The sequence below is a fragment of the Calonectris borealis genome, chromosome 6 (genome assembly GCF_964195595.1).
Source record: "Calonectris borealis chromosome 6, bCalBor7.hap1.2, whole genome shotgun sequence".
Lineage (NCBI taxonomy): Eukaryota > Metazoa > Chordata > Aves > Procellariiformes > Procellariidae > Calonectris > Calonectris borealis.
In genome coordinates this window covers 14,497,473-14,522,240 of record NC_134317.1, presented here as the reverse complement: position 1 = coordinate 14,522,240, position 24,768 = coordinate 14,497,473, and the positions used below count along the sequence as shown (strand labels likewise).

The following is a 24,768-nucleotide window of genomic DNA, read 5'->3' as shown; positions in this document are numbered from 1 at the left end:
ATCTAAGATAGATGGTTGATCTGAAAACTAACCTTTTTTTTTAACAAGTCCTCTTCTGAAAAACACTGTTTGGAAATGGAATAGAATTATTTTAATTTTTTTAAGAATAAAATTATCAGAACTCCTGAAAAGGCGAAGAGTAATATATTTTTTTTTTTTTGCTTTGTAGAAAATTTTCTTTCTTTTTTGCTACTGTGCTTCAGTTGAAATGAAACAGAAATATTTGCTGACAAACACCAGTCCTACCAAATGATTCACAAGGTTAATTGTTAAGTCAGAGGTTAAGACTCCAGCTTCATGGCTCATTGGTGTTCTTGGGGGCCTTTAACAACGTGAATAACTACCTTTACCCTTGAACGCACTGTGTTTTCACGTGTTTTCTGAAGTTAGCTGCTTTTAAATTGCAATATTCTTTTCCTATTAAAAAAAAAAGAGGAAAAGTTGTGGTAGAGCGCTTTTAAAATTCACTTATATTTGGCTTTTAGGATAAAGAAGGTGCTTGAATGATTTTCAAATTGTTTGAGTAAGTTTCAAATTGCCACAGAGCCCAGAAATACAAAACCATTGTTTTCAGATATCCAGCCCTGAAGAACCAAGAAAGTCTCAGCCAGGACATAACTTAATATTGCCTGAGATATTTTGGCCTCCTCACCCTTGCATCTGACAGGGGGAAAGAGATTGCTAATGAAATACGAGTCTCTATTTTACAACGCTGCTTAAAAAAAAATAAAAGGATATGCAAGCCACATATTAAAGATCTGTGGGATCTCCAGAGGTGATTAGAGCAATCTTTTGTGCTATTTTTAGTTTTAGATTTTGCAAGGTGGATGTTGTAAACTTCTGGAGCAAAGCAAACCTATTTGTTTCTTTATTATTTATAAAGTTGCATAAGAATATGCAAATGAAAACAGATGTTTTAACTTTAAAATATCTTAGAATTTCTGTGTAGATGAGGGAGAAGAAGCCATTAATTTGAGTGGAGAAATTTGGGATAGTTTTGTATTTAAAATGCAAGAACATTGTTACAATAACAAGTCACTGTTTTATTGCAGAGTTTTGAGTTCAGATGTGCTTATGTAGTGGTCAGGCCACTGCAAGTAGTGGCTGACTCCTCAGGTATCAGAGAAGTTTTGTGTAGCTATCACAGAATTAAAGAATAGTTGAGGTTGGAAGACGCCTCTGGAGACCATGTGGTCCACCCCCATGCAAAACGCAGGGTCAAGTAGAGCAGGTTGCTCAGGACTATGCAAGCCAGGTTTTGAGTATCTCCAAGGACGGAGATTTCACACCCTCTCTGAGCAACCTGTCCTGGTGTTTGACCAACCTCACAGCAAAAAAGGGTTTTTTCTCCTTGTGTTTAAGTGGAATCTCCTGTATTTCAGTTTGTGCGCATTGCATCTTGTCCTGTCTCTGGGCTCCCTTGAGAAGAGTCTGACTGTTGTCTTTGCTCCCCCTGTCAGTTTTTTATACACATTGATAAGATCCTCCTGAGCTTTCTCTTCTCCAGGCTGAACAATCCCAGCTCTCTCGGCTTCTCCTCCTATGTCAGATGCTCCAGACCTTTTATCGTCTTCGTGGCCCTTTGCTGCACACCCTCCAGTACGTCCACATCTCTCTTGTCCTGGGGAGCCCAGCGCTGGGCACAGCACTCCGGGGTGTCTCACCGGTGCTGAGTAGAGGGCTGGGTGTCCCAGCTGCCTGCAGTGTGCTGACTGTCACGGACTGCCCTGGGATTAGCTGCAAGTTTGGTAATTAAAGCTGTGGCTAAAATTTTCGTAGTCGATTTTTTGCGTCACGGCAGAACTAGTTCAGATTCAGGATAGGGGAAGCAACCGTGGTACCTGAAATCCGTCTACCTTTAGAATTGATTTGTTTCGGTATGGTATATGTTGCATGCTTTTGCCATGTGGCTTTGAATCTCGCATACATCCTGAGGGTCGATTTTGCCCTGTGCTGGGCTTACTTTAGTGTGCCTTTTAGTCACACTAAATGGAGGACTCCCTCTCCGTTGACTTAGGGAGAATTACTGTCCTGGTTTCCACTAAGGTGAGTGACAGCTCTCAGTAGCAGGCGGAGAAGCTGTACCAGCCCAGTACCAACAAGACTTGGCTGCATTTCTGCAGGGGCAGGTCACGTGCCCTAGGAATAGCATTGGGGAAACACACGGATGTCTTTCTAAACAGTATGGTGACAGATCTTTGCTTAATACCCACAAAGGGTCTGCATCTAGCACTTTTTCCAAAGGGTGTTTTCTTTCCTTTCCTGTAGTTGTTGACTTGCGTATATTACGCTATGTCAGTATTTGGAATTAATCTTCAAAAAATGGGAGACAGCAGAAGTCTTGCAATGTGGGACTCGGCCTGCTTCATTAGAAACTTAATACGTGTGAACAGTCTGCATTTGTAGGATCATACATCCCCAGGATTTTTTCTTTTGCCTTCTTCACTTTAAAAGGAGAAAGAAGTTCTATTTTTTCTGAATATTTTGCATTTTTGTTTAGGAAAAAAAATCTGAAAAGGTGACAGGCTTAAATTTACTACTTTTCTTACCTTCAGGTACAACACTGAATGCCCCAAAATGAAGGAAATGAACACAAAATTTCATACTATTTTACTACCTTGCAGAGTCAGGGTGAGAAACTATTTTGTGTCACTACCAGTTTGGAAGAATAAATTAGCTTGCGTAGTGCTCCATACTGTTTCAAATTAGATTACTTGCAAGAGAATTATCTCTTTTGCAGCAGACTGGAATAGTTACTGTATTTTGCAGATTGTATTTCACAAACTAGAATGAAGTATTATTTTGTTTTTCAATTAGGAAATTAAAAAAAAAATCATACCCTTTGTAACTGACAGTTTTCTCAGTCACGTTATGCATTGTATGCTGTATGGTACATACTAATATCAGTATATATGTCAGGCAAAAAGAAGAAATAATGCAGTAGGTAACTCCCTTAACTGTGGGAGTTCCCTGAGCATGTAACGACTTCTGTGTGATTTATTAGTGGGTTGACAAACCTTTCCATGCACCAAAACCCTTTGATTATTCCTATATTCGTAATTTGTATGGCTTGAACTCCTGGTATCATTTATCAGCTTTTCCCTCAGAATATTTCTTAAAATATGCTGATAGAAATTGATTCTGAAGACATAAAGCCTGGCACTTACTACTATGCAAAGTTCAAATATCCCTTTGTACGTGGGTAAATACAGGAACGTGGAAAGCTAATGCCCATTTCATTCTTGAGTACTGCACACTGGCTGTCGTAGAAGTCCTACTTTTACTGGGAGGCCTTTTATTATTTCCCTTATGATTGGCGTGACAGTTCACCAGTGTTTTGTAAGAGAAGTCAGAAATTCTGTGCAGTGATGAAGATAGTGTCTTGTGATTTTTACTTCGGTAGTCTGGCCTGTTATGAAGCCTGCATGGTAGACTTCCTGCTGATGCGCTGAAGAGGGTGAAGAATTTGGGTGGCCTCGAACAATTTAATACTCTTTGGGGAACTCGTCTTTTGTGCCTGCAAATTCCAGTGGCTGAGGGTTTCCCTAGTATGACTTTTCTCCTGTGACTGCCTATCTCAGGGTGGCTGAGTAGGTGTTTCAGTGGGTCTGAAGGCAAAATGGGGTCAATTCCTACTTGAATCTTGGCTTAAGAGGCTTCTCTTGAGTCTGCCTAAAATTCATTTGGTTTCCCTGAGACCCCGCTGTGATGCAGGGGTGAAGCTGCAGGGACTCACCCCAGTTGTCTTTGCTACCTCAGCCAGTCCTCCATCCCATGGCGTAAATGGCAATAAGGTTTTCTACAGACTTTCATCACCTTAATGTAAGTAGTACGCTGCTTTTGGAGCAACGCTGGACATTGAGTGTGCCATTTGAATATGCCACCAGATTTCAAGATTGCCCTCATCTCTAGCGGGCAGGTTTTTGAATCAACTCTCTTGTCTGTCTAGTAAATGTTACTGCAGTTGTCATAGGGGGGAAAAAAGGCTAGTGTGATTATCCTAGCAATTTTCTAATGAAGATAAATTTCACTTTGCACTCATTTTCTCTCCACTATGCTGCAATGCTAAGGAAAGCGTTAGAAGATGACAGCACAAAGAAGTGTTACTGGTGCTCTGCGTCATCTCTCTTATGTGGCGTTCTTAGGAGCTTGTATCTAGTTCCTTCAACATGTCATGGTATCAGCACCTCTCTGTGCTGCGGGCAAAATCTGAACTTCCTATACTCGTCGTCATATTAAACATTTGGGAGGCTATTTACAGAAAACTGTCAGAAAATAGGAAGAAAAATGTTGGCTTCATGTGAAGATTATAAAACATTTTCACTCTCATGCATAGGCATCCTCTGATAGTAAGGTATGGGATTCAGTCTCACTTTCTTTTTTGCCTTAATTGGAAGAGCATCTATTCCTGCCTGATACTTCTAATAATTGAAATTCTATGTATCCATCATTCCCCCTTTGCAAGACTATCTGCCCCTTGCTATTTCCCATTAGTGGTGCACAGAGAGGCTATTCAATCAATAGTAGATTGAAAAGTTTCCTATTATTTGCTTTGCTAGTGGCTTCTTATTCCACTGCTTTAAGAGAATCGAGCAAGTGACCTCAGTTTGCCTCACGGCAATTAATTGTCTTAAGATGATTCGTACATTATTAGCACTAAAACAGTGATATCCTGTAATCTGTTTCCAGAGGTATATATTTAACATTGGAAGGATTCTTTTGGGTGCTTGAGCTGGAGGGAGGAGTTTTTTCGTGGAGCTCTAGTGACAACACGGGACTGCTTCCAAATTCCAGGGGCTGGAGGGAGGCAAGGGGCATTAACCCGTTAGCGATAAGGGAGAAGCTGGTCTGAACTGTCAAGTAGGAAGCGTCTCTGTCCGTGCACAAGGGTAAGTTCTGTTGTGGTGGATACTTGGTCGGTATCATTGTTCTCGTATTTGGGACAGGACTTTCAAAGATTTTTCTTCTTAAACCAATATTGCAACTAAACTGTATCTAAGTGTGATTGTTCATTGAAATGGGAGACAACCAAACTGCAGTTGTGTGCACAGGTTGTCTGATTAACCATCATGTTCTGCAGCAGCTGTTGTTTCTGTATTGGTTAGTTTGCTGTTACGATAGCCTTAGCTGTTACTGAACTTTGAAGAGACAGATGAGATTCCTGGCTGTTTGCACAACATAAGCATCATAATATAAATTTTGGTCTTGTAATTTTTTTTCTGTTTTCATTTTAAATACAGATGCTAGGACAAAATAAAAAGGAGAGGTTTCCATTGGAAAGCAAAGGAGGTGAAATAAGTGATCCTAACAGGGTACAGAGTGCATGCTGTGGTTCACTTAAAATATTGTGACTGCTAAGGTTTCATTCATGTCTCTGCCCAAGTTAATAAAACTGAAAGTAGTTACAGGTATGCCTAACCATAACATAGTGTCAATGCAGAGCTATGCAGTGCACCCTTCTGTCCTCTGTTCTGCTTACAAGTGTTGGGTGAAGTGCTGTATAAACAGCTTTTTGTGAACAGTATCAACTTCCCTCCACCTAGCTTTTTTTTTCCACTTGTAAAAGTCCTAAAGTGTACCTTGAGTTTGTTAGAAAAACTTCAGATGTTTGTTCCAAAAAGTGTATTTAATGGATGATAACTTTCCTCCTTCTCTCTTCAATTTTTCCATTGCAATGTGATAAAGCAGCAGGCAATGTGGACCTGTTCTGTTATGAAGTCAGTTCTTCTACAGATGTGAAATGTTTCTCTTTTTTTTTTTTTTTTTTTTTTTAACCTCGCTGAAAGCCAATGTCTATTGGCTAAACCTGAAATAGTTTTTACAGAATGTTTCTGGTTACCAGAAGACAGCTTGAAAAAAGAGATTGCGTGTATTAAAGCTTTTTCTTGTTATAGGAAGAGTGGTAACCTGATTCTGTGTATCTCTGCCCATCTTTCTGCCTTTGCAGTGTACCTCTTGTTGATTTGCTAGACAGCACGGAGTTGCCAGAAACTTGTGTTGATGATACCATAGACCGTCCAGTTGTTGGCTTGGCAACTGGAGACTCAGAAGAGGCTGTTAGTTGCCCTCATCCTGGCACAAAGGAAACTGCTGCTGAAAAAGCAGACTGCGATTGTAAGCAAACTTACAGATTTTTCCTTATTATCATGACATGTGGGGTCAAAGTTAACTGATTAGATTGTTATGAGGTTGTTTCCTTACAAAAATCCAGAAGTGTTTTAGATTATATGCATAAGGACAGTTTTGCCCACCAGCGGGACAACAAAGTTGGTCAGCTCTCTCCGTTTCAGCTGGAAGCAGCTTATTCCCAAGGACAGAGGTACAAGGGAAAAGTCACAGTTCTTCACAGGATCTGACTTTAGCCACAAATACAATGAAGTGAATTGTAACTATCTGAGCAATTAACTCTTGCTGCTTGCTTGTTCACTGTGAGGCTGGCTGGGTAAATGAACTTGCGGGAGCGTGGAGTGTTGTGATTAGGTACATACAGTCTGTAGGCTTGAAGGTTGCCTTGAAGGTTGAGCAAGTAGCTTCCCCCATCCCTGTGCTTTTTTCCGCAACTTTAAAACCACATAATTAGAGTTCAGGAAGAATGCAAGTTCCAAGTCAGATAACTCCACAGTGATAGGAAGATGATATCTTTTCTGTCTTTTTCAGCATTTGAAGACACGTTCTTAAAACTGAGACAGCTGGAGACAGAGCGCAGCAGCCCTGTGCCAACTGAGCGTCCCAACGTAAACATAAACGTACAGGTACTTGGGCTTCATTCCTTCTGGCAGAGTTGCTGAGTTTTGTTCAGATCATTCTGAAAAGTCTTCCACTTACCTTGGGCCGCTTGCAAGATTTTTAAAAATATGAGTGAGTAATATTGCAGGATAGTAAAGGAAATCCAAATGCTTTGTTACACGTAAACCTGTGTGTGACAGGGCAGTGAGATAGAGACGGGGGGCAGAGGTGCGTGTGCACGTATGCAGGCTGCAGCCTGGTGAAATTTTCTAAAATCAATGGGAGTAAAAGGCATAAATGCTTGAAATGTTCCTCAGTTGTCTTTATCTGTAGGTTACTAAGTGTACGGTATAGTTCACCCTTTATTTTGAGGGGGCGAGCTGCTTTCCTGGTGTTTTTCAGTTGCCTTTGGTAACCCTCCCAGAACGTTGTTTTGACATTTCGTTTTGAGTCAAGTTTGCTGGTGATCGTCCCTCCTGTTAAGTAACCGGTTTTTACCTGCTCTCTGATGTAGCTGTTGGTGTGTGTTGACATAGAGAGGAGTGATGTGGTTTGATTTAGTGCTCTCATAAATCCTTTTGAGCAAGTCAGGCTGCATTTCCATGGCAGCTGAGCCAAAGTACGAGCTTCAGTGCTCTGAACAGGGCGAGGGCTCTCTTCTCCCTCGCTCTTCTTTGCTCTTCTTCACCGGCTTCCTTCTCTCCTGTCACCTCCAGGAATCATTGCATGTTTCGGTGAACCAATGTAGCCCACAAAATGGCAAACAAAAATTTTTTTGCCTTTTTTGTTTTGAACTTTTTGTTAAGGTGTTGGGTTTTTTGGTTTTTGTTTTGTTTTGGTTTTTTTAACTTGTTAAATAGTGAGTTAAATAGGTTCATGGAAGGGGTCAAAGAAATGCCAGAGCCATAGTGAAAATAAGTAGTGTTGCTGGAAGGGATGGAGAGGACAGGAGCCTCCCTTACAACAGCAGTGAACTTTCATAGATTCACCAGTTATCAGACAACTGCACCCATGCAGGATATTCTTCTTTTTTTTGATGAGCTTTAAAAAATTTGGAATTTAGATTTCCACTCTGCTTCCCCTGGTGTTAAAGCTTTAGGTGCTTTACTGCGTTTTGAACAAGCAGAGAGTAAAACACCTGGCAGTGCTATCTCTGTTTGTACTACCCTCCCGTGTAGGGAGGTCCGAGGATTTATCTAACTTTCGGTGAAGCAGCTATGATTTTTCTTGCTCTCTCAATAGTAAACTGAACCAGGTGCCAAGAGAGGTGTTTAGCAGTACGTGTTTGGGCTAAGCCCATTCCTGAGCATTTGTTCCCCCCCTCCGTGTGGGAGAAGGCTGCTGCTTTGGTATGCTTGGTCCTGCAGGCTGTTTGGCTCATGTCCCCTTTAAGGACTCTTGTCAGGGATGCCTTGTGCACCTCTCTGCTTGGTGAGTGCATTACAAAGATTACCAAGTCTCTAAGAAGATTAGTCAGTAGCCTATAGATCCTGTTATGCTGAAACACTGCCTCCGCATAGACTAAAGCAAATGAACACAGTTTATTTCAGAATATTTTTGCCTGTTGAGCTCCGTTTTGGTTCAGACAGAGAGGGGGGAAAAAACATTTAGTTGGTTAAATGGAGAGAAAGGAGCAGAAGTGTCTTAGTGTTTTTTAAATCGTGGCTGATATATAGTAAGCGAGGTAAGATTCCTGTAATGAGCTAATCTAACAAACAGCTGCCAATACAGTACAGTCACAGTTATCCAGCTGCTGTCATACGAGGTGCCGAGTAACTTTGGATATTAGAGGTTACAGATACTGGGGTGATAGTAACCTGATTAGAGAGCAAGAACATTTGCATAACTGAGAAATACGTGATGTATGGATCAACAGTATGACAACATGAATCTTTCTTTGGGTAAAAGAGGCTTCAGCTTTCAAGAAGGAAGTGCAAATTGTATTATGAAGTAGATCATCAGTGGTTTTCCTGAGATAGAAAAGACTGAATAAAGCTTTTCAGCCTATGATGTAGCTTACCAAGAGGTCACTTTAGAGTGTTTGTTTAAAAAGGTAGACAAGGATTAGAGACTGTCTCTGTATACTTTAAATTCTGTATGCTTCAAATTGCAAAGACATGTAGGTTACAGTAGCACCAAATGAGCACACCCAGTTGTGATTAGAGATGGTGGTTAATGGTTTGGAAATGAGTTGTGAAAAGAGTGACCTAAGAATAACTATTAAAACCACTTTGTTTCCTGCTTTTGAAGTCTGCTTTAGAAAAAAATATAAATTTCCACTTACAGAGTTTGTTACAAAATGTACCTATTGGCTCTCCTCCTGCACTTACTTCTGTTCTTAATCTGTTTGTAAAATAGGTGTTTATGGCATCTTCTTCTGACTGAACTGAATGGGACTGCAATATATCCACTAAAACCTTGCAATGAGCTTAGATCCTGGAGCTTGCTGTTACTTCAGATGAACGCAGTGTTACAGTGTTCTCTCTGAAAGTGTATGATGATAAATTTCAGCATGTCTCATCTCCCTTAAGTTTTACCAGTGCATAAGATACCTACCTATGTAGAAATAGTTACAGCACATAAAAGGTTTGGTAAAAAGCATCGGGGGAAAGCATTAGCTTTCTGCTTATGAAGGCAGAGCTGCATCCTGAACTTCGTAAGTGACACTATCAAATGCCAATGATCTGCTCACTTCAACTTTGTTAATAAAAAATCTTTAACTATTTTCCATCAAGGGTTAGAGATGGCCTGACACTCATCTTTACGTAATTCTATACTTGCAATCAATCAATCTTGATTGATTTCTTTGATAGGGAAATATTTATCTGGCTATCTGTGTTTTTTCAGAGAAAAAGAGAAATCTTTCTAGAATGAGAACTGGGAAGGGGGGAATGAATGGCTTCATTCTAAACCACTGCTCCCTGCCAAAATCTGTTGGGATGGAAGAATGCGACTTTGTCGTTTCCCAGCTTTCACTAGTGCAGTGACCAGACCTGACAAAAGAGAGCAAACAGCTCTTAGATACACTGACGCTCCGCTTTCATCAGCTTCTGAAGTGAAATGAACAATAAAAAGTTCACCCTGTTTGCCTGTGTTCAAAGTCTGCTCCAGAGTCAGAAACGCAAGGACGTGAGGGTTTTCTTTTTCTGAATTTGTTGTGATCTGTAAACATGTGGAAGTTGCTCCAAAATGTGTCTGTGTTAGACTCCATCTCCCTGCACAGTGGCACCAGGAATGCTGCTCAAAAGCACAAAGGATGGGGATCGCATGCCCTGCTGCTGCCTTTAATCTTTCCTTCTCTTTTTACATCGCTGCCTAGCTCCATATTTTGATTGAAGAATAGAGTACAAATATAGTTTGTCTAGTACATGGAAACAATAACAATTTGTAACGGGGTAGAATATTGACAAACCCCAGCCGCTTTGCTGTTTTATGTGAAATGTCTTGTAAATGAGACATCTTGAGGCATTATCAGGTGCCAGAAGCTTTCCCTCTAGCTACATGCTCTTTCCATTAAAAAACCCAGTAAAACGCCAATGCTTTTTTCAAGCATAAAATAGAACGGACTGAGAAAAATGTGTCTTTAATATTGATGGAAATATTTCTTTGGTGGTGTAGAACTTACACTTGATTACATTAAAATATTTCTTAATAGTACTAAACTTTTCACAAGTTGGGAATCTAATCGTTAATAGACTAGAGTGACCTAATTAAACTGGTTGTTCAGGTGGAGGAAGCTGAGAGGAAGTTAAACCACATTGTGGTGCTTAAAGCACCAGTGTACTGATGTGCTCAGTTAAAATAATCAGATGTACTATATCGCTGGTACTGAAATAATGCATTAGAAATTCTGTGCAGGGACTGTTCCGTACAGCATTCCGTACCGTTCAGTGAGGTCCACTATAAGGATTTAAGGATTATCACAGTTGGGTACTGTGACTGTACAAATAATAACAATTCAGTTTTAATTATTCCAGACTTCTGGCAATTCCAGCAGCTTCTCTAAAATAAAAACACTTAAATGTTTAATAATTAATTGTTTTGTTAGTCTTCATGAATTATGTGAATGTGCGTCTCTTAATATCTGCTAGCAATAGTCATTAGCGACACTGGTTGTTGGTCCTCATACCTTTTTATGTTGACAGTGACCCTTGAATATTTTGCAAAATTCATTGCTGACTGGGGTCAAAATTTTAAAACGGGTTGTCCTTTAGATAGTCTCATAAGTTCCTATTTGGATACCCTGAAAGGTGATTTAGAGGGAGACAAGAAAAGGAAATGTTTTTCCCTCTCTGAAGACCAAATACATAGAATTTCTCACTAGCGTTTCCAGTGAACGAAAAAAGCTAAAAGAGGATGGAGAGCTGTGTGGGGGACAGGTAGTCACCTCTTTTTAACTTCTCTCCTCTGCTCGCTCTCTATGCGACGGGCTTCATTCCTTCTGGGCACGCTGCAGTTCGTGCAAGTAGGAGTGCAGCAGGATTGTGCCTGCTCCGGGGTGTGTTGCAGGAACGCAGCACTGGCCTCCAGGAAAGAGCCTGCCTTAGCCAGCGACAGTGGCGTGTGGCGAGGAAAGCAGGACTCTGTCTCCCCCTGCTGAGTCATACCCCGAGAAGAAAGGTCACAAGGTTTAGTTTCCACTCAGTTAATTAACTTCTGTCACTAATCAAACAGCAATTAGTAGATTGAATGCTTAATTAACATTTTATAATTAAGAAACGCAATTCACATAATGAAATATACTGTAGTGAAAGGTATCTAATTTTTAATTGTCTTCATTATGTATCTGGCTGCCAGTTTGCTCTGATACAATCAGTGATGGGAGAGGTAGCTAATAGCACATTGAACTGTTGTTCTAATTTATAAGCGGATTTTAAGGTAAAAATCTTCCCGACTTGCATTTGACAGGAAATTATCAACTTATAGTTAGGCTATACTGATGTGATATAATATGATGGCTGCTATATTGATCTCTTATCAGTAAACTAGGCTGCAAATTTAGGGTCCACTTCAGTTCTTGGACGCTGTATTTTTAGCACAGCACTTTGCATCTCCGCTTTTAAGCATTGTGCTTTTTTTACTTTATGTTTTGCTGTGACTTTACAACTGAGTTCCAAAACAAAGGAAAAAATTGCTTTTCATTTCAGTATAAATCTGCTGACTTTCCTCTCACTCAAAGCCTTGTTGTTATTTAGAGACGTTAATAAACTTCAGCCCAGACTTTTCCATGTCGGAACTGCTTCTAATAAAGATGTTTTTCATGTCTAGGATGAAGTGGTAAAGTTGACAGATAAATGTCTTAACAATGCAATTGAGAGCCCAATCGCAGCAGCAACGTGGCTTCCAGCAGATATCAAAAGCAATATCCTGAAGGCCCAGGCAGAAGCAGGGCACAAGGTAAATACTCAACTGATAAGGACTGTGACATTCTCAAACGTTTTATTTCTCTTCAGTTGCCTGGTGTGGGAGGAAGGTGCCTTGCAAGATAAGGGTGCTCCAAGAGCCAAAGTCCAAGGTAGAATAAGAGAGACTTTCAGCCTTTCTTCACAATAATAGTGGTCCAGTACCAGAGAGGTTGCCCAGGGAGGAATCTCCATCCTTGGTGATACTCAACATGTAACTGGACAAGGCCCTGAACAAGCCCTGGTTTGAGTGGTTATTGAGCCAGGTAACCTCCAAAGGTTGCTTTCTAACCAAGAAATTATTCTGTGATTCTGTGACTAAGACTATGCTTCTAGCATGTTCTAGTAAATTCTGTAGCAAATAATGGTGTTTTATTTGGCTATGTTGTTGAATATTTTTATTTCTGCATGGAAGTTTTCACATAGAATTGATGTTTTAAGTCCCTGAGCAATAGATGAACAGCACACTTTCGTGCTGGGAGGGAGGCGCTTGGCCCTTCTGTGAATCTCGGAACTGACACGAAATGGAAACAGGTATTAGAAATTTATATCTTTGTTCATTTTTTCCTCTCAGGTCATAAGAGAAGACAGCCTGACAGGTGTAAAGAATTCCAATATTCAGGATGCTGCTGCCAGGTACTGAATAGATTTGGCAGAAACGCGTGATCTAGTTACCCAAGTACAGCACTGAGAACCTGCAGTTCAGTGTGGTCTTTCAGTGGCTCAGTGGTCATCGCATTTTACCGTGCATAGTGTGGCTTAACCTAGTGAGTGTGAAGTTTTTTTAAGATGAAAACCAGCAAGCACTGTAGTTGCTAAGTTTTATTATATGCAAGGTAATCCAGATACTCTTTATTCTCCCATACTTTAATTTGATAAACATTGTTCCAACAGCAGCTTCAATCACTATATTTCTGACCTGTGAACAACTTCAGTGTGGGGAGAGGGGATGGGTCTGTTTACAGTAGCTGTTTTCTAGTGGAGAAAAAAAAATTGTGTACAAAAATCTGACACTGACAGTTGATTTCTTGAGAATTACTGAAACTCAAGTGATTGCTAGTTCCAGTGGGATTTCAGGCATTGAAAAAGTTAAAGGGTTACAGCATGTAATTTCTTGACCATTTGTGAAGATGAGCATGTGTCAGACCTCAAAGAGCACATGGGGATATTGTACACCTAGCGATCTCAAAAATATGCTGTAACAAGTGATTCATGAAGAGCTTTCCGTGGTGGAAGGTTGTACCTGGTTTTTGTTTTGGTTTGCTTTTTGTTGTTTTGTGCCAGGAACACTCTCTCGTCAGGCAAAACACAGAGTAGTCCCCCAGCAACCAGTCCAGTATTTCAAGACCCAAGAGAGCTGCTGAAAGCAATCCCTGCCTCAAACGCCTTTGTTCCGTAAGTGATTGAGGAGAAACGTGTTTCTGGGGTAAGGGAACCACGTGGAGGTCATCATGAACAGGTCTGAAAAGATGAGGAACAGTTGCTGAGCATTTAGGCTACATCTAACTAAGCAGGTTTACTGATGCATCTTTAATTACTGCTGCAACAGTTAATCAGTGTAGGCCAGGCCTCACGGTGAGGATCCTAGCAAGCAGTAAGCGAATCTCTCGTCTTCTGAAACGACTGAAATATCTGACATCCTGCTGCCCCTGGCTCTAAAGAGGAAGATAAGAGGATGGCAGGGAAGGCTTCAGGCGAATTAGAAACAAGGGCTGAAGAAGCTCCTTTGAGATAGAAGACATTGATACTGTTGGGTCTGTACACAGCTGTAGCTGAAACTGTGAAAGAGAGCAGTAATCTGCGGAGTTGTTGGAAGGCATTTACTTCAGCATCCTCACAAACATCAGCCTTTTGTCTGCCTCACATGGAACTGGTGTCGAGTTTTTGGGTTGAGCTATCAGGGAAGCAGCAGTCTTTCATGCTATCCAGGCAGTGTGCTGATGAGAATGTTTTCTTCTTTCAGTAATGCGTTAAATGAGGACAACGCTGCCTCTAACCATGAGGACCTGCTGATTCCAGCTAGTCTGGCTCCAGCTGAGGAGGCTCCTGTTTCAAAGGTATCGCCACCTGCCAGCCTGGAAGGTTTCTGTGTGTCACGTTCTGAGCTACTGATGCCTCCAGGCAAGCACAGCAGACCTCGCTGCATGCCTCTCATAACTCAATGAATACGAGTCATTGGTGAATGCTAGAGAGTGCTTTCTGGAGCAGACAGGGACACTGATCTCTCCAAAGGCCATTCCTGTGTGTCCTTTCAGGTTCTTTGCCTGACACTTATTTTTTTAAACTGATTGTTTTCCTCACACTGGTGGGGAGCCCCTTATATTCCAATGATTTGATGCTCCAGGAAAGAGACTGCAGGGATGAAATTCTGACATAGGCAATTCCTATCAAAGTAACCACAGAGGGAAAAGTTTTAAATTGAAATGTTTAATTATTGTATTCTGGTTACCTCAAGAATAAGGTAATTTTTAACTGGACTCCATGAAACGCACATAGTAATTCAGGGGTAAACTTTCCTGTGTCCCTCTCCAAAAGAAAAGAGGAGTCCAACACTGGACTCTGCTGTTACTTCAGCAGACTGAGGGGTTATTCTGGATCACCAAAGCACCATGCCCTTTAGCTCTTGTCCCTCTAAACCAGTATTATGTAGTTGATCCCACTGAATAATTATCAATTTAATCTTCTGAGTTCAAATCCTCAGCTCACAGACCTCGCTGACCTTCTTGTCGAATGGCGCAGTACCCCATTTTCCCATAGGAGAATGGGACAGTTTCACAGCTTACATAGCAATGACATTGTTTCCAGTATGTTGATGAGAATAAGTGAAATGAAAAGGCTATTAAAAAAGATCATATGGAAGGATTTGAGAAAACAGACCTGGTAAATAGTGGTGTTCATTAAGGACACTGGTCTATGACTTGGGAAGCCTCTAGAGTATTCAGCAGACCTATCTGCTACTACTGGGAATTCAATTCAAAACTGATTTATTCCATAGAGCACTCCAGATGACCAGGACGTTTCCTTAACATCATTGACAGAGAATCTAATTGACTTTACAGAAGCCACACCTCGGGTAAATGTATTTCAAAACCAAACTTCTTCCTTCACACATACAGTGGTTTTTACTCATAAACTCTCCTCTGGCTTTAGTATCTGTCCACCAGGCTTGGATCTCCTGCAGTAGAGTGAAGTGATGGTTGACCTGGATCACTGCATATGTGCCCCCCTACTTGAAGGGTGGCTGGCGTAGGGTTGTAGACCCTACAGCTTTGTAATGGAAGTGAAGGAACGTGAAGCGTTAACTTGTATCTGTGCCACAAGAGCCTGTAGTCTTATTTCAGTACACCTGCAAGTGCCAGCCTGCTTCTCAGGCTTTTTGGTATATATAATACTTCAGAAATTATACGCAAATGTGTATATGTACACACAGATATAGATGTGTGTGTATATATATAAAATAAATACTTGAAAAATAAACTTTTAATACAAATCAACCCTTTTATGTAGGTAAAAAAAACTCTTATAATTTGTGCTGGCGAAAAAGGAGTTACATTGCATGCACCAAGAAAAAGGGGAAACTGTGCACACAGAAGTGTGCTCTTGGTTAACTTTGTCCACAAAGCAGAAAAAAATGAGTTCAGTTGCCTTTTGGAAGGGAGCACTATGCTGAAACTGCTACCAGTGAGTTTCTGTGAGTGAGCGGGTGTTAGCTGTGTGCTGTGTGGGTGCCATTGACTTTTGGGTATGAAGTCACATCATCTGTAGTTAATCACTAGCATCGTTCAAAGCCTAGCGATGGACAAATATCCGAGATCGTTTTGGGAGGCAATATTGTTTTGAGAATGTTCGCAGCTACTTCCAACCTTTTCTAATGAGCATTTGTTTGCTTTTTGTAGGTGTCTTCCCAGCCCACGATAACACCGAGGTGGATAGTGCCAGTGAGTTATTTGATCATTCCTTAACAACAATAAAAAAGAAAAAAAGAAAGCTCTTGTCATGATTAAGAAACAGGAGCTCAAGTAAAATAGTAAAATATAATAATTTGTAATAATGTGAAAGGCCATAAAATAATGTACCAGACCAAAAATAAAGGAAACTAATTCAGCTGGAGTAAATCAAACAACATACATATCCTGTTAATATTTAAACTTCATTTTCGCTGTGTTACATTGCAGGTAAATGCCATAAAGTTTCTTTAAGAACTTGCATTTAGTGAAGCCCACCCTGGAACTTGATGAAACCTAGTTTTTACTGTTATAAATAAATCATATTGAAAAATTTGCTTGTCTTGTCGTGGCAGGTTTTTATTTCAGTTTCCTGTTTCATTCTTCCCAATTCAGACTGGAGTGATTTCCAATGGGCCTTTGGGAAATGATGTTGCCTTAGCTATGAAGGCAGTGAAAGGCAGCACGGAGGCTCTGTGGTCGTCAGCTGGATTGCCACCGTCCCAGCAGACATCCGAAGTCCTTGCAAGGTAAGGTCTCCTCAGCACTCACTTTGAAAGTCTGTACGGGGTGGAAAGGAAGTATGTGCTCCTGCTGCTTCCACTTAAATAGTTATAGTGGTCATTTAGACACAGTGCCTTGTTTTGCTGTGCCTATAAACTATAGCTCTGTCTGACTTTATAGCATTTTAAATCTTATAAATAAATAGAGCGGCTGATGTGTGTATATTTTTATATAACATTGTTTGAAGGGTAAGAAAACTTTTTTTTTAATTCAAGTAAGTAAAGGAACAAAGCATACAAATTTAGCTGGAGTTGGAGGTAAACCTGTTGTCATTATAAGTGCTATAAAATCAATTAATTCTTTTTAATTATCATTTCACTTCATTTTCTTTCCTTATTTGCTAACATGTTTTACTACTGGACTAAAATTATGGTACAGACGAATTTTCTGAGAAATCTCTTTGCAGTGTTTCAGTACCTGTCAGAGGATTGGCAGGGGCGGGGGGGGGATGTCCCCCAGTTATTTCCAAACTGTAAGGAAGTCAGAGAACAGAACCTGTAGAAACCTTTCGCCTTCCATTCTGCCGTGCTGGTGAGGCAGAACGATGGCAGTGATGATCAGGCCTTTCAGCGAACCTCTTACAGTGCGGATGCGGATGGCAATGATGCTACTGCTGCACTGTGTGAAATTGAGTGTTTGCTCTTCTGCAGTTGTCTGTTGGAAAGGTTTGTCCATTGGTCTCATTAAATTACAAGGGGAACAGCTATTAATGCTCTTTGGAACAATACTCATCTTTTTCTCTTCTAATCCATCATGGCAGATATTTTTGGAGGAGTGTATTTACAGGGCCTCTTTTTTTTTCCCTTTTAGCCCAGTTACTGAGGATGCTACAATAAGAATGAAATGTTTACTCACTACTGAACTCTAGAAGAAGGAGTTTCTGCACTTCCCAGCTTGTAAAAACTTAGTCTTCTAACATATCTTCAAGGGATCCTTCCGAAAGACTTGCTTGGGATCAAACTCTTGCTGAACAGGAGTCAAACAGCCAGCTGGTTTGCTAGGATCCAGGAAGAGACTTCTACATTTATTGCAATCTAACTGGAATTACAGTCTAAACCGGGATATAAAACCACATGCACATGTGATCTTCTCCCTCAGGAGAAGTGAAATACCACACTGGAGCTAGTTCTGAACATGAGGAACAGAATCTAGTTGTGTTCCGCTCACGCTAGGTTTAGTCTTACCTTGTGCTGCCTCTTATGCGTTAACGGAAAGCGTTCACTGTGATGTTAGCTGTGTAGTGTGTGAGCACGGTACCCCTGACCTCTGTAGCTTAATATTGGAAAAATTAGGAGAACTTGCAGGGCCACCTTGTGGCCAGACTATGTACGGTGGCTCACAGTAGTGATGACTGTTTCGTATGGCCAAGGACATTTTCTTCTGTGTGATTATTCCCTCCGTTTTTCCTTTGTTTTACCAACACATACTCTCCTTTTTGGCCTTAAACCCCTTCATAATCCTTGCACCTCTTGTTATAGTACCTGGAAAGAATTAAAATCTAGTCCACCAGTGACCAACTACATTGACTGGATTTGAGCTGCTCGTTACAACCAGGAAAAGGAAAATTAACCTGCCAAACAGCTTATAGCATTAGCAGACTGCAGCAGAGGTCCCACATTTTGACACTGGTTATTTCATTTCCTATATGGCTCAAATACATACATTTTAGGCTAAAGATGTGTATGTTGTAAATGCTGAATCAGTGAAGGTATGAGTACACTTACTTCAGGAACTGCTTATTGGTTAGTTTTGTTGTCATATAGGACTAGGAAGGAAAAGAATTTTCTTGTTTCTATTTCATACTGTTTCTGGGTGTTGTTTCCAGATGCTGTGCTTTGGGAATACTTACCAGGTATGTTAGCCGCATGAGGGTAGAACTAGATCAGTTCTTAACACCACCTCGAATCCTGTTCCAAGTGTCATCCAATAGTTGCGTGTGGAACAAAGAATAAAAACAGTAGGGTGAAAACAGGAAAAAAAGCTGAAAAGTTCCTGTAAGCAGTTCACTTCTTTGTAGAAGGAAGGTAGGAGCACCTGCAAGAGCACGCTCCACAGAGCTGGTGAAGGCCGTTTGGTGCTCAGGTGAAGTACAGGATACAATATGTAAGAGATCATTTCAGTCCTGGGCAGCAGGATCCTCCTGTGGACATGTAGAGGTGAGCCCGTGGACCCTGGGGATACAGCCTGTGAAAAAGGTCAATGCAGAGTCAGAGGGGGCAGAAATACAGAAGCCCGATGATGAACTCCACATCTCCTAACAGGGAAGCACAGATGAAACAACTGGGATCTTCCTTTCTTAGGAAGAGGTTTGTACGTATGCCTGGGGCTGGAGGATGTTTTCTGCATAGTGCTGCTGTTTATAAATATTTATGTACATGTCGTTCTTAGAAACAATTTTAAATGTGAAAGTTGGTTCTGAGACCTGTATGCACAACTTCACTTCTGCACACCGGCTGCGTGCACGTCTCTCAGTGTAGACAAAGATTTGGACCAAACCACTGTGGGTTGCGCAAGCAAGCTGGTGCCCCGCTAGGCTGCTTCTTTCGGACTAGGGCGTTCTTACTGCTGCTCTTGTGCTGGTTGGCAAGATGCTGAATGAGAGTGTTAAGGAAGAAGCCACGTGGCATTTATGTGGCCCACTGCCACTCCTCAAAACCCCCGAGGCCTTAATAGAGAAGCATGGGGAGCTCTTAGGACTGACGTACCAGAGCGACTCTCTGCAGACAATGATTTGCAGCCATTGCCTCAAGAACCGGGAGGCAAAATTGGTGGCAGGCGCTTCAGGTCCCCCCTCCAGCCAGCGCCTAAAGCGCTGCACGGCAGGCTCCCCGCTCCCCGCACTGCCAGCCAGAGGGGAGCTGCTGTTCTGGACCTGTGGAGTCCAACCTTTCTGCTCGCCAGCCGTTCAGCTCTGTCGTTGCTGCTTCCAGTTGAGTATTGGCTTTTTTTATACTTTTTTAAGTCTGAGCCTTATTGCATATTAAAATGTAGAAGGTTCCCGATTCAAGTATCAAGTGTCTTAGTCTGGATTAATAATACAGTTGCCAGCAAAGTTCCTGCAGGAAAAGGGAAGCTATGGCTGCAACAGTCTGCTTCCTGCACAAAGCCAGGACTGTGTGGGGAAACTTGGCACTAGTTATTGATCTGTTTGCTCAGCAGCTGAGCTGGCGTTCGCCAGCTACATGTGTTGCTTTTGTAAATAGACAGAATGCGGTAGCTTTTTCTTTAAGGCATGCTTGATATTTGACTCTTCCCATTGGGTTTAGGAGCTCTGTGAACTGGTAGCTTGAATCCCTCCCAAAAGTAGAATACCAGTTAAAAGCTAACAGTTTTACAGCATTGCATGTTGAATGCCATCCTTAGGTTCCTCCCCAGCAATCACATGCAGCAAGTAACAAGTAAATAACATGTGTGGTGAGTGTGTCCCCTTAAAATCTAAGTGGTTCCAAGTAGGCAACTGTTATTTCAGCATGGGCGGGATAGTGGTGATTGGAGGGGGATGTTGTATTTACACGCATGTGCACGCACACAAAAATTTCAAAGGGGCAAGGTTTTCCTCAATTTTCAGAGCACTAATACTTGAAACTTTATTTAAAAATTCAAAATTTTCAACTGTTAAATTGGGGACTTGCAATTTCGAGTAGATTTGGGGCTGCAAACCCAACTCTTTGCAGTGACATGTAATGCTTCGAGCAAATATTCACTCCATTTAACTCAACGTAGCTTATTATTCCAAATTGTTTATATAGGGAGCCTGGCGAGTCTAAGTCGCCACAGTTACCTGATCTGAACAGACACATAGGTAGGTATCTGAACATCCTGTAGTTTTGCATCGCTGCTTTGCTTTAAAATGATAGCTGTCATGTTGTGTCATGACTGGCTAACAGGTAACGTAGCATTACTCATCACCTGCATTTTATCAAACGCAAATAGGTGTAATAGTTCCTACAGTTAGTGTTATAAAGTATTAATTAATGCATGTGTGACACTGAGAAAAAGGGATTTTCTTACCATTGCTATACTATTGATTGATTGGCTGTAAGGTCTGATCATCCTCTAAAAGTTTATTTTTTGGTATTTATTTAAAGAGATTTATAAATAAAACCTTTGTGTGAATCTGGTGTTGGGATGTTGGCAGGTGTGCCAACCACTTAAAAGCTGCAAGAGTTGACAGGAATGAATGAATGCACATTCTGCTGCAGTCATTTGGAAAAAGCCAGCTCCCTGATTTTAAAAAAAAAAAGTTCAAAATTTTTTCCTAACAAAGTTATCCCCTGTTGACTTGCCAATGCCTGTCCTAGCCTGTACTCATTAACTGGCCTTGCACCCTTTTGCTGTGTGTGCGTGTAATGCTGATCAGAGATGGAGGCTTTTTAACTCTATAATTAAAAAATGATAACTTATACTAAAACCATACGTGATTGGATCTAAAAGTAAAAGCGCTTTTACTCCAGTCACACTCCATAAGTGAGTGATTGGAGTAAAAGATTTTATGGAAATCTTAACATTTATAATAAAAAAAAAAAACCCACCCCCTATCTCGAACTGATTAATCTTGGGGAGATGCTGGACCTCAGCACTGCGTTTCAGTCTCGCCCATTCAGTCCAACAGGAAGAGACCAGAGAGTCCGCACGTGCTGAGGACACGGCAATGGTCTTTTGGAATGGGTGTTGAAATGTGGGAGTTTAGGCCCTCTTACGCTTGAATTAAGGGAATCTATTCTTTACTTCGGCGGTAATGGGGTTTAATATTAGGTAAGTCATATGACATAAAATAACTAGTTACCTGGTAATCAGTCATGGTTAATAAATTAGCTCGAATGTATTCGATTTTAAGCTTAAATTCCACATATACTCTGTCAAAGACAGATGGCGGTGTAAAAGCTATGTTTTGGGCAATTTTTTGGACACAACTTTGGCAAGAAAATTTCCAGCACCATTGGGAGGAGCTCAGGTGAGCGGTCCAGTTACATCTGGGTCTCTTTCCACAAACTATTTTCAGCCCTTGCCTGTTACCCCTTTGCCCGCACCTGGCTCATTCTCGTTTCTTGAGGCAAAGGTGTGCTGTTGAGATCAGCATCTCCTCCACAGACAGCACTGGATGTATTTGTCACATTGTGAACATGCCCTGGTACAACCCACATCTACAGATGAAGCGTTAGCAGCTCTGTTTCACGGCCAGCTAGCATTTAAAGCTCTCTCTGGGCACATAGAGTGTTTGTTAGTCTAGAAAGCTGTAGTAAAATTACATAGCTGTTAGACATGGTAACATCGCAGCTTTCAAATGCAGCTGGACAATCATAACTTTTATACCAAAAAAAATCCATGCTAATGGCCTTTGTGTCGCAGGTGTAATTGGGTGTTTGGTCTGAGTGTTAGCACTGTAGACCTAAGTACAGGGCCCTCCCCACCACCCTCAAACGGAGGTGGGAGTTGGTGCGATTTCAGTAGGTGCTGCGCTGTCTGGTCGCAGTGTTCAGGAGGGAGATCCAAGCGGATCCGAGCGCAGCCTGTTGAAAGCCAGGATCCGTCGCTCAGCGTTGCGCGTGGTTGTGTGTGCCCGCTGGAAACGAGGAGTGGGTGCTCACCCTGCAGCGATGTCGGACCCTGCGCCGCAGGGTTCTCCTACGAAGTTCGCCTCCTTTTAGTGTTTGGCTTGAGCACTCCGCTTCATAAACACACACGCCCCTACCTGTAACTGGACAAACTTATTTTTAAAGTATGTAAGAATATTTTTTTAGCTAGGGTTTTTTTTTTGTTAAAGCCACACTAACTACTGTATTTTTACCTTTTATATGTAAAGCTTGGCAATAGCTCTCAATATATAATTTATTTGTTGGTTTTTTATAAAACAAAGTGCACCCTCTTGCTTCTGTTTCACAACAGTAGTGATGTATGAACTGTTCTAGGCACTGCACTGAGATTTGTATTGAAACTGTACATGGGAACAAGAAACTGTGATTTGTAACCCACTCAACCCAGTCTTTAAACATTTATACTGTAGTTTTGTCTTAAATATACCACATCAGTGCAAAAGTCTCGCAGAGTCATCTTTAAGCACCGCTGCGTTACGCTGGTATGGCAGTGAAAGACCGGTGACTTGGGAGGCGAGCTGCGCCGTGAGGGCCGGCGGGCTGCGGCGCCCCTGAAATCAAAGCCAGAGGTGCGTGGCAGACACGTGCTGCGCGCCGAGCGCTCGCCGATCCCCAGCTCGAGCAGCCTCTGTGGCAGCACATCAACGCTGCAGGACCGTGGCTTTCTGTCTGTATGCTAAGGTTGCTTGGCAGCTTCTAATTTAAGAGAAGGGTACCTGGGTTGGAGAGAGATTTGTAAACTTATTTGGGATGTCAGAACTGCGGGCTGTGTTATACACTTAATTTGTTGTCAATTAAAGCGTCACTTAAGATGGCATCTAAACTTGCAGATCGCTGCTAAAGAATTAAATGCCTTCTTTCCAAAAGAGCTGAGATTGTCCAGGAGGACTGTCAGGTGTTCAGTGGTTTTGAAAATCAAAGTACCGAGGTGTGTGCCCAGAAAGGAAGTTTTGAACTTCCAAGTGTAAATTCCACAAAACGCGTCAGAATTGCATGCCGGTTAGCCCAGTGATCTTGCTTTTATTTCCAGTAAGGGATTGTTTTATGTTTTGACGTCCAGCGGCGCTAGTGATTGTTTAAAGGAAACTGTTTATTTCCAAAACCTGACTTTGGTGAAATGCTTAAGAAGGCAGCAAAGGGCGACCGAATCATTTGATCACCTTCATTTCTCAACTTGGGAAAGTATCAAAAGGAAGTGAAATAATTCCATCCTAATGACTAAGCTCATAGAAAGTCATTTCCCTTGTGGCATAATTTGTTGTGTAGGTCGAACTACGATCCCACTGATAAGCCACTGAATTGTTCTTCAAATCCATTTATAACTCAAAACAATGAAACGTGTTTGGTTTAGGGTTTTCTTTTTTACTATTTAAAAAAAACCTCTCTAAATGTCTATATTTTAAAAGAAAATCCCCCTGCTATTCATGCATTTTAATGTTCAGAAACCGAGTAGTAATTAAAGATAGTTTGTTGAGATAGGCTGATCGATTTGCTCCCTTTTATATAAGATTTATGGTACAACAATGCATTTTGTCTCTCAGATGAGACTACAAAAGAACGCTGCATCCTTCTGCTTTTATTCTATGGATTTGAATTAGACTGTGGGCATATGAAATACATGCAAGCTTCCCTTTTTTTCAGAGACATTTTAAAACAGCTAGCTTCAGTGGCAGCCCCTTCAGGCCGTGCCCAGCCAAAAATGGTGTGTTTTGTTTTGTTTCTAAGTAGTTGCCATTAGCTGGAGTAAGTCCATTCATTATTTCATGCAGGCCACCACAGAGCTTTCAGATGGCAGCAGCTTTTAGTCACTTGCTTGGGCCCGGGATTAATTCTCATCAACTGCTACAGTTATGGAGAAATACCGTAACTGTAAGCACATCCACAGAGACTTTTCCTCTGTGAAAAGGTGATGGCGTTGGATAAAAATGTGCCAGGAAAATGGGAGTGAAACCGCTTGAGATGCTCTGAGAACCCTGTTAAGTGTAGTTGATAGCACTGGTTGAGTTTTGAAAGGGAAGATGACCCAGGAAACGTGATACAGCGGTGTGAGCAAGGATTGTGTGCCTAGGTCTTGGGTACTTGAAACACGGGCATGCATGCCCAGAAGGGACGGAGGTTCCAGGCACTCCTGCCGCTGAGCGGCTGTGGGATGCAGTCGCTTTACATCTCAAACCCCTTCTCTTCCAGCTTCAGCTCACCTGTGTTTTTTAAAGACCTGGGAATGGGCCAGTAAGGGGAGAAATAGCCTCCGGTGGCTTCAGCGAGTCTGTTGTAGCACAGTCCCACTTTCAGGAATGGAGCTCCCTTCTCTTCCATAGTATTATTGGGCCTTAACTGCGGCTCAGCCTCCCGCGAGCGAGCCGTGAGCCCACCTCTCTCCAGCCACAGCCCCTCCTCGAGCTCCTGCGCACCTCGTGTCCTGCGCAAGGGCTGGGGACCAGCGGGGCCCCTACGGCATTGGGCCGGGTTGAGAGGCTTAGGCTCTCTTAGGTGAAGAATCCGGAGCTGTGCCGAAGGCGCTGGTGCAGCCACCTGACT

General features: G+C 41.7%; 1 protein-coding gene across 4 annotated transcripts in view; it reads left to right on the top strand.

Moving 5' to 3' along the window:
* Window positions 1-22,707, top strand: part of EPB41L5 (erythrocyte membrane protein band 4.1 like 5) — a 62,010-nt gene extending 39,303 nt beyond the window's left edge. For 3 of the 4 annotated variants that reach the window (XM_075152902.1, XM_075152900.1, XM_075152899.1), the window contains 10 exons: window positions 5,948-6,114; window positions 6,658-6,752; window positions 11,995-12,123; window positions 12,703-12,764; window positions 13,413-13,523; window positions 14,092-14,185; window positions 15,124-15,201; window positions 16,025-16,066; window positions 16,469-16,602; window positions 17,447-22,707. In XM_075152902.1, the coding sequence (XP_075009003.1) occupies window positions 5,948-6,114; window positions 6,658-6,752; window positions 11,995-12,123; window positions 12,703-12,764; window positions 13,413-13,523; window positions 14,092-14,185; window positions 15,124-15,201; window positions 16,025-16,066; window positions 16,469-16,602; window positions 17,447-17,504 (970 nt within the window). In that variant the 3' untranslated portion in view covers window positions 17,505-22,707. The remainder of the gene's footprint in view (window positions 1-5,947; window positions 6,115-6,657; window positions 6,753-11,994; window positions 12,124-12,702; window positions 12,765-13,412; window positions 13,524-14,091; window positions 14,186-15,123; window positions 15,202-16,024; window positions 16,067-16,468; window positions 16,603-17,446) is intronic. The other variant, XM_075152901.1, reaches the window with a different exon arrangement.
* The last annotated feature ends 2,061 nt before the right edge of the window (window positions 22,708-24,768 follow it).